Source organism: Diplotaxodon limnothrissa, linkage group LG8 (assembly GCF_057381915.1).
Source record: "Diplotaxodon limnothrissa isolate DT_005_m linkage group LG8, D_limnothrissa_male_GT1.1, whole genome shotgun sequence".
NCBI classification, from domain to species: domain Eukaryota; kingdom Metazoa; phylum Chordata; class Actinopteri; order Cichliformes; family Cichlidae; genus Diplotaxodon; species Diplotaxodon limnothrissa.
This window is the reverse complement of record NC_140603.1, coordinates 30,500,223-30,519,260: the sequence shown is the minus strand read 5'-3', so window position 1 is coordinate 30,519,260 and position 19,038 is coordinate 30,500,223. Positions and strand designations below refer to the sequence as shown.

The window sequence follows — 19,038 nt, the reverse complement described above, 5'->3', positions numbered from 1 at the left end:
TATTGAAGCACTGCAAATTATTTAATCCCAACAGCCCCAACCAACCAACCACATGATGTCACGTTCCACACTGACAGAAGATGGCGCTAAACGTGTTTTGAAACTTTAAGCTCTTCTTTCTTAAATCCAGCTTCACACCATGTCAGGTTATGAGAGCAGGGCTCAGTGGTGTAAATTAGCCTTGTGTCGCGTTTCATGTCCCCTTTAAAACCTCTGACTGATAAAGAAAACAGCGAACACGATCATCTGCCGGGGAGTTAGACAGCACCTAAACATTAGTGCAGACCAAACACTCGGTGAAGTGCAATCAATCTAAAGTCGAAGAAACACAACAAAGAGTTGAAGGCTGATTAATGAGCCTCAAAACTCTTTGATCCCAATTACAAAGGGCAGATTTTAGAGTTGCTGACTCGGCAGTTTTTGGTGGCAGAAAGTGGGGCTGACGCAGTAATAAGCAGCCGGGTGACTGAAGAGTGGAGCTTAAAGAGTAAAGTATGACCGCATGTTCTGAAGATTATTCACATATGTAGGCTTCTTCCTGTTAAAAGGGTGGTTTTCCTTCTCACTGTTGCCAACTGCCTACATAGCGGGTGGCAACTGGGTTGACCATCTTCCGTGGGATTGTGCAGCTCAGTAAAGGAGGACCTCGGGGTTTCTCCGGCTGAGCTGGTCCTTGGTCAGCCTCTCCGTGTTCCTGGGGAGTTTTTGCCTGAGTGTTTCTGGGGACACAATAATGTGACGGACCAGCTGTGGAAGTGACAGAAACCAGCAGAGGATTCATCACTGCTGTGAGAAAAAGATGCAGGTGATGGGAGTTTTAATCAAGCTAACAGTAAATAGCTGTTAGCTCGTCACACTTCCACTGTGTTTCCTGAGTTTTGTTGGTTTTTTGGTTGATCATTTTCCCTTCAGAGAGTGTGGAGGGCAATGGTGGTAAAATGGGAGGTGCCCTGGGATTGATCAAGTCCAACAGATTGTTGCTTCTGGAATGGACCAATGATTGAAGCCTTTTTACGTTCCAGTTTACTAGAGAGTGACGAGAGGACAGCAAAGCAGGGAGAGTGTGAGGGAAGACACGCAGCAAAGGGCCGCTCGGCTGGTAGCTAGCGACTTTAACTACCTGCAAACAAATCAACACGTTCAATGCAAACTCCAGGGGAGCAGCTTGCTGCTCTGTTTAAGGCTCAGCTCCCTCTTTGTGACTTGATAACAGAAAGCAATCAGTTCAGGAATACACATTTTTCCCAAGCATAGCTGCTGCCAACTGATCTCCAGTCCTGTGTGGCCGAGGCCTTAGGAGGTACTAACCAGGGGATCCGTGGTTCAATCTCAGTCTTCCAGGCTGCATGTCCAAGTGTTCTTGGGCAAGATAACGAACGCCTTGTCTCAGATCTGTAACAGACTCAGCAGCTAGCATGTGGGGAAACACAAGTTTAAAGGTGTGTGGGTCCAAGATGTGCTGATAACTTTTTAAAATTGGGAATCCAAGCAGCTGAGCCACATGTGAAACCAGAAAAGCTCCAAAGGCGCTCGAGTCTTTCATGTCTGCCGTTATAAGCCCCTGTTCAAACACAGACGTGCGCGCCGTTCAGCTCAGATGTTTCATTAAAGTTTGCTTTAACCGTCGCTGCACTGAGGCCTGAGATGTCACGGCTCCTGCTCATATTAAGTCGGCACCATTTCTATGAATCGCTCTGCAAGCACGTTTCAAGGCTGTGTGTCCTGAATCAGGACAATTGAAGACATTTGACATTTGTAAAGACACGATTTGAAGTTTCCACCAACCCTGATCCAAGTGTTCGGTTCACTACATCAGACTGAGGATATTCAACTTTAAATTATGACTGTTCACTAAACAGCTGTGCGGATTACTTTATTAATGAACAGGTGAATTGCATCTTACGGGTTATTTTCATCTCTCTCACAGCACAAACCTCCTCCAGTGTAACTCCACCCATCCTGTTTCCTGCTTCTTCGCCATGCTGTTCCCAACAAAAGCAAACATATGTCCTGCCATACATGCACCGCCTGCAAACTCTTTCGTCTGCCTACACTCGAGTCCTAAAACCGCAACAAAAGAGCCGTCGCATGTTTAACACCTGCTATAGTGAGTTGCACAAATCACCCCTGCAATCCGCACTCGTTTCAAAAATCCCGGCGTCCATCTGTCCTCACATACTCCACTTTAAATTGGAGGACAGCCTCTCTTTGGCAGGAGCTTCTTTCCTTCTGCCTTGGCGGTCCGCCTGGTGAGACAAAACTGTGCAGACTGAAAGCAAATTTGTCTCCTGGGACAATAAAGATTTTATATACATGACTGTCAGGTGAATGCAGTCTAAGAACAAATGCATTTTAATCTGACAGGCTTGCTGTTCCAGCAACAATCTGGCCTCTGCAAGCTTTAATGAGGAATGACGATTATAATCGAGACATGACGCTCACGATACCATCTCACATGCATGAAAGCTGGGTATCGACCAGTATTACATAAATGCCTTAAAAACGTGCTGTCACAGTATTTCTTGGCATTTAAACCACAGTTTATTGATATCCATTTGCTCCACAGAACGGCTTACAAACTTTGTTGGATTATTGAATTTTATGAATAAGCTGAACGGTTAATAAAGGCCACAGAAATGTGGGAATCCTGTTTAAGTTGGAAAATTAATGTGTGGCTTGGCTGACCTTTCCAGCATATTTGCAAACATTTCTACGCCACGTACAAGGTGGGAACTTCACACCAGCCAGCAGCCAAAAACCATTTATTCACCACTGATGCAAAAACAATGTATTGGAGCGGCTAAGTTTATCAAGCCCCCGCCTCTCGCTGGCAGGTAATCAACCAGGAGTCCAGGGCTGCGAGTCCCAGAGCTCAAGCTGGGTGGGAAAAAAATATATATACACCAGAAAAAGCAGCTGCTTTATTTGGGGATTTAGCAGCTTCTGAGAGCTGGGACCATAAAGTCTGGCTTCTTGCTTGACCCATTAATCTCAGAAAGGCTTTATAGCGGCTGGGACTCTCACTGGGTCACCACATTCTCAGATTTTATTTCCCACCACCTGCTGCCAGCAAATAGATTTTATTTAGAAGAACATTTCCCTCCAATTATTTATGCATTGCATTTGTAGCAAGAAGGCAAATGATTGACAGCAACGTCAAAAGAGGAAAAAGTGAAGCAGTGTAACAGTCTCCATCATCTACACACATTTTACTCCAAAGTTAAAACTTTCAGTGAAGCTACTTTAAGACAGGGGAACGACGTGGAGCCGAGAGGCTCATTTTTCAGTTTGGTGAGCAGCACAAGAGATGAAATAATTATTTTATTTTTATATTAAAGTTAAAACAAACAAACAAACAAAAAACAGACACTAGAGCCAAGTGGGAAAATATGCAAGCATGTATTTCTCTTTTTCAGGGCAGTAATTACACTTTATGATTGTGGATGAGGATTTTCAACTCTCGTCTTTGTTTGTGCTTTTCTCTACACAATATACAAATAAAATACAGTTTTCAGACTAAACTGCAGCAAACTGAAGATAAATCATTAGAATGAACGCTCATTAACCAGGTAGGACGAGGGGGGCTGTTCTTATTTTTAGATCTTTACCAGTACTTGGTTTAATCCAACCTTTACGGATCCTCCAAAACACACACACACACACACACACACACGACAACTGGAAACAAAACTCAAGGAGATGGCAGAAAGCACAAGAGAAGACTCCACAGAGACGGCACAGGTGATCTCAGTTTAGACGGTAACAGGAAAGGTAACAAACGTAAAAATCAAAACGAAGCCACATGAGGGTCTAACATTCAAAACAACACAGGAAGTGATGTAAAGACTAAGAGGGAAAACAACAGGAAACATTCACAATCACATGGACGAGGCTGAGCCCACCCAGTCTGCAAAAAAAACATTTCTGCAGATATTTCAGTTCACGTTCAACTTTCTGACACCAGACAGTGACTGTGAGGGAAACCTGGGGGGAAATCCACAGTGTCCGACTGATATATGTGTGATTCATGACACCTCCACCCTGCCTTTGCAAGTCTATCAACGCATGAGCGTGTCAGTATGTCTACGAGCACTCACACCATAGACAGCTTGTGTGTAACACTGAGGCCTAAATAAAAAGGGATGAGAATGAGAATCTGTGTTACGCTGATTGACTGCTTGGTGCTTGTATACTTTGTATTATGTATTGACATCCTGATGCAGGCTGCGTGGAAAGGATTAGCTGAAGGAAAGAAACAAAATGCAGAGGGCTTCAGGTCTGTTCAGGAAAACACTCGTACAGATGCCTCCCTCTCAGCACCAAGGACAGCTCCTGTGACTGCAGGCTGGCTCACACATGAGATTTCCTCACATTAGCTTCTCAGCATCCACCAGAGTGCCAGCAAATCACTTTGAGTGGGGTTAGGGTTAGGCAGCATTTTAGCCACATGTTAAAGTAGATTTCCACTGAGCTTTGCCCAACAGGTCAATACTCCACATAAAAAGGAAGCAAATATAACCCCGACCTGTTACTGAAAACGTGGATGTTGAAGACTGACGTCCATTTACTGTGAAAATCAGGACTCCTATAGATCATTTACTGTCCTGACAGCCTGCATCAACAACAGCAACTAATAAATGAATATAAATATATAGAGATGCTGTCAGTCATGGTGCTGCCACAGTGGGACTTTTATGACAGTATCAAGACGCCGCTGGCTTCGGTCTACCTTTGCCGGCTCTGATTTCTGTCGTCCATTAATCAGCGGAAGAGGCCGATGTCGGCACCCACAGTCATTGCAATTACACTCATTCCTTTCATCACCCTCATACAGGAAAATCCAATCCTATTAAAGGTTTAATAAGTGGTAATACAAAAGGTGCCATTTATCTTTCCAGTAGCCCATGTGGCAAATCCCTGGTAGGCTAAACTACAGGGAAATAAAACATACGTGGCAGAACACTCGACTGTTATTACATGCAAGAGTGCAAATTATTCTTTACATTGTCCTCCAGCCTCCCTCAGCGAGAGGTGGTGTGGTGGATCCTGCCCTCACCAGGATGCTAATGACAAACAGGACTCTACAATAACCGGTTTAATAAAGCCTAGTGCTGGATGCTAATACTGTACATGTTTGTGTGACTGTGGAGCTCATTAAATACAATTTGGATGACTATGTTATGTGGATATATTGTGCTGAAGTATTCTTATACTCACGTGTAATTACAGAACAGGTGAAATTAACTGGGATGAGGAAAGCAGGCAAAAGAAGAACGAGCAACAATACAAGTCCTTCAAAGAAATGTCAGGGAAAGAAACACAAACGGCTAAAATGATTCATGCTGAGCTCAAACTTCCAAACAAACCTGGTAGGTTGATAACAAATTTTGAAATTCAAAACTTGAACCAAAACCAATATATTTAACCTAGAAAGACCACTAATACCATCAAGTCTTTAAATAGTGGAAATGTTCTAATTAAAACAAACCAACATGTTGCTCCATCCTCTGTCAGCGCCATTTAAATCTGCCTGAGGTGAAACTAAACTTTAGTTTGGGTCAAAGGTCGCACACAGTTAGTCTGTAAGCTAGCAAACACCACATCTTAGGGGCAGGTACAAAATAAAACTGACTACAGACCACGGGAGAAAATCATGAAGAATTATTCATGAAACAAAGTGACTGAGAAGCCGAACCTCAAAGAAGGACCGAGTAGTTATGCTGTCAGTGATTGGCTTTTTGAACACACGTTGGCAAGACAACTGGCAGGAAACAGAACAATGACAGAAGTCACGGTGAAATGCATGAAGGTGGACGTTTATGAAATAAAACAGGAAATGGATTCAAACCCAAGACAAGCATAGACGTATAGGAGCGATGCAAACGACGACAGATTAGAGAAGAAAATGTGACAAAGCTGAACTCGTCCTGCTGCTCTCTGTACTTCAGTACCACTGAAGAGGAAAAGCTCCATTTAGCAGGTTTGCATCAATAATGGCAACAAAAACAGAAGCTACATGCCAATCAAGGTCAGGTGATGCGGAGAATTAGTCTTCACATCCGCTCTGTGGAAACTGGATATTATTCTGATCCTGGACACAGTGGAAGTGAAATGAATAATGTGGAGGTTTAAACACAAAGCAGCACAACGAGAAGATTTATAGCAACCAGGAGTTTGGGTGACATTTCCCCAGAGTCCAATGGAGGATGCAGCGGAGCTATTATCATAATTAAACATCCAAATAAGCGGCGCTGCAGCACCGTGACCTTCAGGCGTACAAGGGGAAAAAAAACTGTCCCAGCAGCCCAGCTCCTCCTGCCTGTGAGCACAGAGCATGTTCTCACAGTCAGACATCAGCGGCTGAAGCTCGACTCAATCCTCAGCCTCAAACCCAAAGTTTCACCTGACATGTGAAGCACTGAGCTCCTCTTCCTCATGTTCAACAGCCAATGAAACATGCACGTGTGCAGATTAGCTTTGGCTATCATAACAGACAGTCATATACACGAGATCAGTTCTGCTGTGGAGACAATATGGCATATATTAAGATCCACCGAGCTGCTGCAGCTGGAAGAGCCTGTTAAACATCAGCGAGCAGCAGCATCTAATACAAGAAATCCAACACGAGAAGCTTCAAATTAAACCAGAAGTCCTGACGGACCGTGTAAACTGGTAACATGTTGTAATGTACCGATGCGTCAAAGCTTCAGTGTCTCAAAACAAAGCAATCATTGGGCCACGCTTGGAATTTAAAAAGATGCATCTGCAGGACGGGGTTCTAAAATCCATCTCTGCCAAGAGCTACCCAAGCAGAGCCTGTGCACGTGTGCACGTGACTTCAGTTTAGCCAGAGTTTAAAAAAAAAGTAAATGCCAAATAAAAGACTCCAAATACATTTACAGAAAAAGGAGGAAACATTGTGCATTGTGTGCAGCCTCCTTACTCGAAGAAATTTCATCTATTTGAACATTTTTAAAAGGAAAAAGCTCAAGTGTTTGTTTGTTTCCCATCCTGGTTTATTTTTGTTGTTTTGCTTTCAGGCCGTCTGTGTTTTCCTTCTAATTGTCCTGTAGTTACTCAATTGAAAACATTATTTGTCCTCCCAAAGGCCAATTTCAGACAAGTAGGTTTGAAAACAACAAAGCATCTGACCAACAACAGCCAAACTGAATTATTCAAAACAGAATTTAAACTGGGGAATAAGAACACCGATACTGTAAATGGGCACAACATTTTAAACCTTTATTCACATCAAACCAAGCAATCAACATTTCTCCTAACCGCCCCATCAAAAGCACCATTACCAACAACAATACTGGTTTGGGTGATAAACATGACCAGAGACCAAAGTCTAGCTTGAACCGTGATGTTCATGTCTGAAGTGAGGAGCAGCGAGGAGAGGGCACAGGAAGGAGTGTGAGGATGAAGGAGGTCTGACAGGAGAAGATCAGTGAGAACTTTGAAGATAAGAAGCAAAATCTAGTATTGGATACGTGGAGGAATCAGGAGCCAATGAAGGTGGATGACACTGGATGTAACCTGCTGCAGAGTTCTACGATTTGGAGGATTTTTTGGGAGAGCAGAGAGAATGGCACTACAATAATCCAAACACAAGGTGAGAGCATGAACCAGGATCGAGTGCTGTGTTGACGAAGAAAAGGGCAAAGTCTAGAAATCGAATCTGCGGCGCTACAGATTCTGATGAGGGTGGTGAAGAAAAGAGCATTGCCCGAGATGACTCCAAGACTTTTGACACAAGTGCGGACCTAACAACCGGTTCAACAAAGGGGCGCATGATGTTTTAATGTCTGACTTGTTTAAATTAAATTTTCAGTCGGCTACTTTCACGAGGGGAGCTTCTTCTGTCAGCCGCCTGAATCACACACCAGAGTCAGGTCGAATGACCTTTATTTTTTTGAGGCATCTCAGGACAATCACATAGACAGTGTATGAGATGGATGTAGCCATGGTGACGTCACCCACGGGTTCCTGATGCCCGTTAGTCTCAAGACTCAACGTTTTCACCACCTCGATGTTTTAAAGATGGACTGGTGCACGCTCATTAATGAGCATTTCCTGCTGAATCCTCCGGTCTGACTCTCAGGATGACTTTGCAGAGTCTGGACTTAATATTTCATTCAAAGTGACGTCAAGCGTTAGTCTGAGCCCATGAAGTCATCAGGAGCGTGTTTACCGAGTTCACCGTGAAAGGAGCTGCTTCTGGGAGCCCACTCTGGTACGTCGTGTGGAATCATGAGCACTACTTTGAATTGGCTCCGGCAGCCACATCAGAGCTGGCATGCAAAGCAGCCGCGCTGGGCGTATTCCCGAGGTAAAACAGGCTAAACACAGAAAAGACTAAATGCCGACAATGTGAGGTTAATGTGAGAGATTAACCTTCGAATTCAAAGCAGCGAGTAACAGACAATGCTACATTTTGCTACCATCATCATATTTTAGTTACATGTTCAGATTTGCAGAATTAACAGCAAAGAACAGGGCTGTGGACGTGTCGATGAAGAACAGTGATACACACGTGTTCATCAGCACATCTCACTTAAACACTGAGCGGCCATGTGGGTGAAACAGTCAAGTTTAAAGCGAACGGTTCTCCGTCCTGGGAAACAAACTCAATTTTGAAACTGAGTTAGCGTGCTGAGGATCAGTCGCATGTAGAGACAATCACGAGTCTGCACAGCAGCTTAAAACGGACCAAAAATAATGAAAGAAACATCAGCAGCAGCTTTCAGAACCCTGTTATTAGTCGAGCCGGCTCCTTTTCCAGGTTGTTCCTGCCGGCCTGCCCACACAGTCGCTTCTCCTCCTCTGTTTGTCACAGAGAATCTGAAGCAACACTAACGTTTCTCTGCAGAGTATTTTAATGCCCTCGCAGGGTCAAGCACTCTGCTGCAAGCCACGTTCATTCAGTCCGCAAAGTGAGGCTGCTGCATTATGTGAGAGACGCCTGCTCCTTGTTCAGTGTGTGTGTTGTGTGTGCAGGTGGTGGAGGTAAATGGCCTGGCTAAGCCTTCACTGAGACAGTGCGGGAAGCCTTTTGCGTTGTTCCCTAACTGGGTTAGTTTATCTTATTTAGCGGTGGGGCAAGAAAAGGCCGCAGCTGTTCATTCGCGTTGCCAGCCTCAACAGATTGGATTCCTGCAGTTCGAGATCGCCTTTCCAAAGCCGGGCGACGGATGAGCACGGCTCTCTTCCTGCTAGCCGCCACACTGATGCCGTAAATCATCCCGAGTCAGCTGCCTGGCTCGTGGGATGGGGTAATCTCTCCTCCTCAGGCTCCTTATAAAAAGTGACTTGTTATCCATTTGGCCTGAGGGGCGTTTAGAGGACCTTCAGATCTGGAAAACAGCCCACAGGGAACAGGAAGAGCTACAACCTGAGTCCAGCAGCATCAGGGAATGAAGGCAGACACCGACAATAGGAGCTTGCATCTATAACGTCTTTTACATGACAACGTCTGTATCGTATTCACAGCTGCTGAAGACTGTCACAAAAAAGAAATGGCTGTGAGCAAGCATTAAAAACCTCAAAGTAAAGTATGATTTCACACAACGACCAGTTTAAAAAACCACTACAATGAAATACCACCAGATATAAAGATGTGTTTTATGACGAGACTGAAAAACAGACAGTGGTGGGTACACGCTCTCCGCACCAAGCAGATGATAATATGGTCTAACTGGTGTTTAAGCAGGTGACCGTAACAAAGGTGTCGCCTCAAATCTGCGAGGAGTTGAGAATCGGAAAATATTGGAATGGAAAAACAAAATGAAGCCACCTGCACGAGCTTCTGCTGCTAAAAGCAACACAAGAGGAAGAAACAGCACCTGTCCAGTGATGACCTCTGAGAAAGCACCATGTGACAGTGAGAAGGAAAAGGAACCCATTTCAACAGGAATGAACCAATAACAGGACGAGTCTCTGCGAGGATGGCGATCCACTCATCAGCTGTGAAGATGAGCGGGAAAGAAGGAGCCAAGAAAAGCACGTTGAAGCCTTCACTTCAGTTTGAATGCGTGCAGCGACCCTCCGCTGGGGGAACGTGGGTCTTTACAAACCTAAACTGATGATTTGTGCTCTGCTGCGCTGAAACAGGAACTCCGAAGCTGGCCTGAAATGTTATTGTGAGCTGCAGCGTTTCAAATTTCCCTTCAGCGGAACGAAGATATCTTTTATCTATTAAACATAAACATATGGGATATGCTGAGCTTCTCTCTGTTGCAGAGTGAGCTGAACGAATGTATTTGTCGAGTTTTGTCAGACACAAATGTTTGTCATGTTTCCTACAAACAACAGCTCGATATTGTCTCAACATGGCTGATTCATCGGTCTGCAGGCGCGTCTGCGGAGGTTTGACAACCTGATATTTTGTCTCTTTTCATAATGATTTCACCTTCCTCTCCTCTGAACAGAGATGTTTGCATGAGCCCCCTGAGAGCAGCCATCATGTCAGGACTGTAGCTCGCCGACAGCTTGATGTCTGATATTTAATTAAAGGCCAACATTAATTCCAGCCCCATCCCCACCTGTTTGCAGCTCCTGCCCCTGACCTCCAATCAGACAAACTGATGTTCCTTGACCACAGCTTTCCTTCCCAGGCAGCTGTTTTCACTGATTTTGTGCACATTCAACCAAAGAGGAAGAAGGGCGGGGCTAATTAGAGACGCCAGCTGCTGATGGGAGGAGATGACGAAAACCTGCCCGGCCTCGGACCTCACAGAGCAGGATTTTACTGCACAAATGCCCACGGACACATTAAGTGGGTCAAAGGCTGAAGCAGGTTGAGTGAAGGCCACAAACCTTCACGTTTTCATCCAAATCGGCTTTTTCACAGATCAACCCTCCGTCCTGCGACACCCTCTGCCTGCCACTGAGCCACTACAGGCAGCAGCAGAGAGGAAGGGAAAAGTGGAAACACAGCACGTCCTCACCTCAGAAACAGGAGCTTCAGCGCATGGCTAACATCATTCTGTCTTACTCTCTTCCTCCTTGTTGTTCTTTATTATTAGAATTTATAGAAATAAAAATAAACACTAATAGCATTTTTAAAAAACAAAATCATATATCAAGCTTCACCAAAAGCATCTTTCTTTGTTTTATTTATGTGAATTTCCTCAAATAATCGCACATAACTTATAATCTGTGGCATTTCTTCCATATTGGACACAAAGCGGGTGCTGTGGGGTTAGTGACCCTCCACTGGTGCTTATAACCCACTTAAGTCTACGTGGTTTCAAACGGGACCTGATGCTGGGGAGTGGATATAAGAGCCAGAGTGCCAGAGCCTCCCTCTGATTCAAATCCAACTCTTAGTGATTCCTGGTTGAAACATCTGTAAGAGTCCAAAGTTTCTGCAGTGTGAAGCCGTCACTCTCTTCACTCTCCATGACACCTCCACCTGCCTTTCAACTCTTCCCCCTACACACCGACTTGGCCATAAACGCTCCCAGATCAACCAACGTTAAAGTCTTCTCTGATTTAAAAAGAAAACGACAAGAAGAATAATGAGAATAATTTTGCAAAACAAACCCAGGTGCAGCCGACTGTCTGGTGTGAAAAATCCCAAAATAGCTTTAATTAAACTTACAGAAAGGAGCTCACAAAACAGGAAACGCAGGATCAGCCAAAGCATCCAACACACGGTGCAACTACAATCAAATCAGGTGAGACGAGGCTCTGTATGAACCCACACAGGGCTGAGGAAGCACAGGTGGAAACAGTTAGGGTGGGAAAGACTATTATAAAGCCAGGAAATGAAACAGGAAGTCAATGAAGAGTTACACAAGAAATACTTTCAAAATAAAACAGGAAACCAGGGATTAACCAAAACTTTAAGTTTTAAGTAAACCAGACACCACAATTGCCTCTTCATGGCAATAAAAGAAGAGCATCACTGGTTCTCTGGATGAACGACAAAACCGAGTGTAGTCGTATGAAAGCTAAAGAACTCTAAGCCTTTAAACACTGTGCCACCAGGAAGCCTCGTAGCACCAGGCAGGAAGGTTTTATATAAAACTGTGGCAGAATAAATAAACCCACAGACGATCAATAACTGTGCTGACGCTTGTGCAGGGATCAAGGAGGATTTTCTGATATATTTTAATGCATATGATTTGTTTTAGCAGGCAGGCGGGGGCTGAGCCTGCAGAAAACTCAGAGAATCTGGTTTGAGGAGTACAGTACACGCACATCCTGGTCAACAAAGAATCCTCACGTATCTGTGAAGCAGAATCTGCAGGGCTCCACCACCAAGACCAACACCACAGGTATGGACACGCAACAATACACCAGAGGTTGCAGGCGAGATTTGCACTTACAAGTTGCAACATTTATTTTCATTTTTCTGTCGGCTGGACACGAGCTCCTCCTCGCGTGGAGAGAACACTGAGCTTCTTTCTACCTGCAGCTCTGACATCTCTAAACTCTTATGGCTTCTATTTTTCTTCGTTTAGCTCCCAAATTTGCTCATAAATAACACCAGCAGCACCAGCTGCATGTTCACGCCTGCTCTGACTGGCATCACCCCCCACCCCCTCATCCTACCCCTGATTTGTTGCATTTACTGTTCTGTGTTGTGGATAATCTGGTATCACTGTTCTCTCTTGTTGCCATGAGCCGAGTGAATCCAGATTTTCTCCCGAGGGACAGTGAAGTAGCCATCCATCTGTGCAGCCCTCCATCTACACTCTGAGATTCATTCTATGGCGAACGAGGAGCTGCTGAAAAATGGCCAACAACAGGTTTTAATTCCTCCAAGTGTCATCTGTGCATGTACAAATAAGGACGAAGCCAAACCTAAAGAGCTGGCACACAAAGCAATCTGCCACACGAGCCATCTCCATCTCAGTGCTGAAACAAAGACTCACCTCATGTTACTGGTGTGTGTGTGTGTGTGTGTGTGTGTGTGTGTGTGTGTGTGTGTGTGTGTGTGTGTGTGTGTGTGTGTGTGCGCTGATGTTTTCATCACAGCAGGAATGACATTTTAGTTTTCTCTTAATGGAGATGCAACGTTTCAGAAGCAACATGTCATAGAGTCAAGTAGGAAGTGCATTCATTTGAGACTCAATAGCTCTAACACCCCCCCCCCCTCCCCCACCACCACACACACGCAGAGAGAGACCACCACCAACCCCTGCTCTTTCTACAACCTCCAACCACATCCGCTTCTCTCTCTCTTCCCTCTCCTGGCTCCAACCATGAGGCCACCGCAGTGCTGCTGCCGGCCCTGTTCGATGGCCGAAGCTGCAGGAGAGACCTGATTACTCTTATTTATTTATTTAATATTTGAAATTTCTCCTTTTCTAAACTGGTTTGCAGGCGTGCTGCATCCAACCACCTCAAGGCCGAGCGGAGCCTCTGAGTGGAATTAGTGCAAACTGGGGAGTTTAAGTGAGAAGTGCGTGATTGCTGTGAGTTTGCGTGTCAGCCTTCCCCCTCTTACTGACTTCACTGCATCCTCCCTCAATTCTTTCGACTAAAAACAGAAAGAAAAAAAAGTGTCTTGACTAGAATCTCCGGATTACCATATCAAGAAGGACGCACGAGCAGAGAGCGGCGCTCACAGCCCGAACAGTCGGTGTTTGTCCCCTTTGTCATCTCTTCCCCTAGCGCTTTATTAACATTTCACTCACGTCCAATTCAAAGTTCAGGCTTATAGATGAGGGGAGGCGAGGGAGTGGGGAGAGGGGTGAAGGAGGAAGAAGGGGAGAGGGAGGCGGATGGGTGAAACTAAACCCTCCAAACACCCACGTCGGGCCAGATTCTCCTGCCAGCCTCAGATTTGGGTTTTTTTTTTACGCATCCTTCTCTGGGAAGGATGGAGGGGTTGTGGATGAGATGCAGGGGTGGTGGGATGGCGCGGCGCAACACTTTGCGGGCACTTCTAGCAGGTCTGCGCTGCGTGGGTCTGAGGCTGGATGCAACAGCCCCCCCCCCCTCCCTACACGTTACCCTGGCACGAATCGGAACGATAATCAGCTGTGAGGTCGAGTCCCTTTTCGCCGGAGAAGAAGAGGCTGACTGGCTGAAAATCGGCACCGAAAACTCAGCACTGAAATTCTTCAGCGACTCAACTTAAAACAGCAAATTTCCCTTCGTGCGTGGAGCCGTGGGCACGGCTCTGCCTGCAGCAGGAGAGGCGCCCCGGCCGGTTCTTACCGATGTGAATGATGGAGTCGGCGCTCACAGTGTTGCATTGCAATATCCACAGGGAATGAAATAACAATATCAGCGTTTCCATCTCCAGCGTGAGCCAAAGGGGCGCATCCACGGATCCACCTCGCTTTATGCTTCTTATTGTCTTTCTCTGTTTTTCTCCAGCAGTGCTGCCGAGCAAATCCAAAATAAGCGTCGGTGCGTAAAAGCGGCAGCGGCGGCAGAAGCAGCAGCGGCGGCAGCGGCAGCAGCGAGGAGCAGTGCTGAGTGAAATCAGCAGCGAGTACTCGTCAAAACGTCCAAGAAGAAAAACCCAAATCCAAAAAGAGCAAACTGTTGGCCGAAGTCGAGAGAAAGAAGACGTAGAAGCTCCCGCGGCTCCGGAGAGAAAGCAACCCGGGTGAGCGAGAAGGGGAGAGGGGAAGGATGAGAGAAGACACGGGGGTTGGATTCAGAGGTTGAGATCCGCCGGACGAGCAGCTCTGACTCTCTACCTCCGAGTATGAGACATAACACACTGCAAACTGCGGAGGAGGAGGGACGCTCTCTCTCTCTCCCCCTCCCTCTCTCTCGCTCTCTCTCGGTCCTTCTCTCCTCTCCTCCGACCCACGTGACTGCGGAGCCTCTATCTACGGCGCTGTAAGCCCGACCGGAGAAAAGAGAGGCGAGGGCTGGAGATGGATATGGAGGGATGGATGAGAGCGCAGCGCGAAGGAGACGTGCGGAGGTGGTGGCGCCCTGGACTCTGGCTTGGTGGCAAGTGGGCTCGTGACTCGTGGGTCGCTTTTATTTGTCTTTACCGAGTGGAGCCGGTGATGAACTCGAGACAGCCCGGCGCGCTTATCCCTCCGTCCGGAGTTCACGGACACTCCGCGGCCGCTGCGGTGGCCGTGCTGCCCGCGTGTTGTTCGGTCACGTCGCGTGACTCTGACCGCGGTGTCCGTGCGTAAATCCAAGACCCGCGCGATGTGTCGCGTTTTTCTTTTTGCTCTCTGGTGACAGAAAGACGAAGAGCACGCGGCTCCTCTGTCGCAAACGTCTCGTGCTTCTCGTGGGTCTGCGTGGGTTTGTATGAATGAATGTGTTGGAGTGGAGCAGCAGCGCGGATCTGCGCTTCCTCCGGGCGGCTTGGATAGGTCGTGGGTGACGCGCTGCGCACTGTCGGAGGTTTACACCACCCTAAAAACCAAACAAGTTCCTCTTTCAAGCGGTTCCCTCGCAACCGCAACACCTGTAACCCGTGACGTACTCAGAGCTCCGGGTGTCACACACACAGGTTTTGGGCGTCGCAGCGTGCGTAAAATCTTCCCCCAGCGCCGAGTGGAGGCTCTACAGAAACGGAGCGGGAAAGAACCAAACGCGGAGACTCGTGGGGTTTGGTTTTATTTTTTTTTTTTATGCGTGGACGCACCGTGGCACAGACACGCTGCGAGGGAGAGGAGGGGAGTGATGAAGGCAGGTGAGTGTCTCCCAGCAGCCCTGAAGCTGCGGCTCTCTCACACCGTGGGGAGGATGCCTCCACTGCACGCGTCACTCTGCGAGTTTTCTGGTGACTTGAAACCACTGACTGTGACACTGTGACGTCATGACCTCTCCCCCGATGTCATTCCAGGTGAACCGGGGCTGTGACGGACTGTGGATGGCTGCCACCCTGCGTGCAAGACTGCTAGACGTGACCTTACAATTAAAGGATATTTCTTGCGAATGACTCAGAAATGTCTTTTAATTGTTCGGTTAAGTCTAGCTCTGCTGAGGAACCCGAGAGGAACCTTCCAGCTGACGGTTTCAGCACCACGCGGGTCCGGACAGCTCCTCTGGATTCCCCGCACACTTTCTTTGTACGGAGTGTCAGAAGGGACAAAAGTATCCGCAGGGGTATCTGACGAGTCAAATGAATAAAAGAATATTCACCAGCAGAGAAAAGCAGACTGCAGTGAGATTCGTTTAATAGATTCTTTAATAGACTCAGTAGAATCTGCAGGAACAAGAGTGACTTAAACAAACTGAAGCATTACTCTTATTGCAGTTAGTCTGATTTGTACTCCTCCCGTTCTCTTACTGAACAGGTGCTGATGAGGTTTCACATCAAACTGAGTGCTTGTGCAGATACACCACAACATCGAGTGAGTTTATGTGAGCGCAGATGATGTTTTGGTTAATGAGGCTTCACCATTAGCCTTTGCTAATTTGTTAAAATGTGCATGAATGAGTGTGTTTAGAGCAGCTGGACTGGGAAAACTGTGAAGCTTATTATTACTTCTGCACCCAAATATGTTTCTGAGCTGACGAGGATCTAAAATGAGCTCCGACTGATTGCAGCTCCGTCACTTTTATGCAGTTGACTGTGAATCTGTGGACAAACATGTACACTCTCCAGCCAATTACAAATTCAGCCAATCCACGCGTACCTCGCTAATGTTTTCAGTTTTGAATGTAAGAGGGGTTCACACTGTCATCTTCATCAATATACATCTATAAAGTCAGCACCCTCACCGGTAATAATCGTTACAGTCATCAGTGCTCATCTAAATGACATAATCCCTCCATTAGAATCCTGATCATTAACATGAGGCATCATCACTCAATCAATAATCTTTAAAACAAATAAGTAGAAAAGTGCCGTGTAGCATCTGTGAGCAGGAATTAAACTGCAGTCATGCAAATAGTGATATTAGGATATGCCACATATCTAATATATGTTGTATTAGACGTCTTTATTTTACCACTTGTAAAGCATGCATCACTAAATTATTAAAATTAATTCAGAGTATAATGGTTCCTCTACGGGTTGAGAAAATTCTCCTTCCTCTTAATTAGAATCAATTATTTTAAAAGTCATTATGTTAACTGAAAAATGTATTTCCAGGAGTGAGCAGGTCTTTCTCAGCTAATGAAAACTCGGGCAATTTGGAGCTACACGGGTTCCACGCGACATTATTAGATGATGATATTAGATGTTTAATATTCCTAATGATTGAAATCTTCATAAGTAATTGACTTTTATTGTACCTGATTTCACACACACACACACACACACACACACACACACACACACACACACACACACACACACACACACACACCTGACCTGAAATGACACAGGCTTGTTAAAAGGAGTCTCTCCATTGGTGGAACATCACACCTCCTACTGGCAGCAAGCTGTTACTGCGGGGCTTTTATTCTGAAGGTGAAATAAAGCGCCTGAAATGCAAATTATGGTCGTTACTTGTTCTGTTGGACATTTATTGAAATCAGCTAATAAAAGATAAACATTTCCTCAGTGTGACGTTTCAGTTAAATGATGTAACCTGTCAACATTTGTTTCCAATATAAAAATAAAAATAATTATATTTTACTTATATCTCAAGGTCAGTTAAAAAAAAAAAATCAGATTTTGAGCACAAAATCTGCTCCTCAGTCTTTCCATTCATATATTTATAAAACACCTCATTCATTAAAAAGCACTGTGAGAATTGATTTTTTTGTAAAAGTATTTCCTGATTCATGAAGCGGATAAAACAAACCTCTCTGTGTAAAAACCTTTTGACTCCAACATGTAAATCCACAGAAATGGATTTGAAATCGTGTTTTATTCATGTTACATTTCTGCTCTGGGAAATAATAATTATAAGTTAAATTAGTACCTCATGCGCATTTTCAAAAATTAAAACTGTAATATGAAATTTGTTATCATAATTTCAGTAATTAACTGGGGAGGTTTCAGAGGACTCTGTAGTACTTTTTAAAATACACACATTTCGTAATACACACACTTTAAAGGACATATTTTTGATTTTTAAGAAAGTACTATTAACCTCCTCTGTGTAAACCTAAACTGGATAGTTTGATGCTGTTGAAGTGGAGATTACTGGCTTGGTTTCGGTTTCTCTGTTTTTTAGAGTAGGCGTTGTTCATCATTATAATTCAGAAGAAACATAAATTATTCATTATTGTACTAATGTAGACTTTTTAGGGCTCTGCACTTTACGTGAGTATTTCTTTCTGACACGTTTTTGTTGTTACTCGCCACTGTTTAACACAAATGTACTTTCTACTATTTACATCTTCAGAACAGACTCGACTTCAGCTACAAGACATCTGAGGGGAGTTATTATTTCCCATAACTGAGCGCCTTCAAACATTCAACCGATTCAGATCTAATTTGAGGGAACAATTCTGCTGGCGTATCAATCACGTGTTTAATCCACACAAAGAGGGAAAAGAGGCACAAATCATAATCTATGCATCATGTATTGTACTGTAGTCAGAGATCGAAGTAGTCCAGAACAATCCGGAACAATGTGTTTGGTGCAGATGTCCATAAACCGAACTTTAGCATTTAGCTAGCTGTTGAAGAGGAGCGAGCGTAATCGGTGTAACGGTTCAGTGAGTGTCCGGTAATTTCAAATACAACATTTCTAACAGCTCAACAAATGTCAGCGAACACGTAAACTGTTTGCTGCCACAGCTAGCTAAAGGTTCAGATGCTCCATTTCCCACAATGAGAGAGAACGTGCAAGAAAAGCAGGAACGGCAAGAACGACGAAAGATTACTTTGAAAGGTAGGAAAAAGCTTACATGTAATGTCTTCATCCAGTTTTGGATCCACACATCACGTGTCCGTGAATTATGCTTTTGTGAAGCTTCCTGTAAAACAAGTTGAAGTATATCAGCTTTGTAGTATTCAGAAACCTGAAAATACCGGATACTTTACTGCAGACTAAACAGGTCAGTTTGTGGATTCATTACTTCCAGGCTTCTGTAATTCATTATCATCAGGTTTCTTTAAAAGATCCCTGAAAAGCCTTCAGTTGATCCAGAACGCTTTTATTCTTTTTATAATAAAATAACTTTGAGTATTGCTTG

The 19,038-nt window shown here is 45.0% G+C and overlaps 1 protein-coding gene across 1 annotated transcript in view; it reads right to left on the bottom strand.

Moving 5' to 3' along the window:
- LOC146627407 (glutamate receptor ionotropic, delta-1-like) overlaps positions 1-14,257 on the bottom strand; it is a 628,504-nt gene extending 614,247 nt beyond the window's left edge. The window contains exon 1 of the mRNA XM_085361656.1: positions 14,176-14,257. Coding sequence (XP_085217782.1) covers positions 14,176-14,257 — 82 coding nt within the window. The remainder of the gene's footprint in view (positions 1-14,175) is intronic.
- Positions 14,258-19,038: the final 4,781 nt, after the last annotated feature.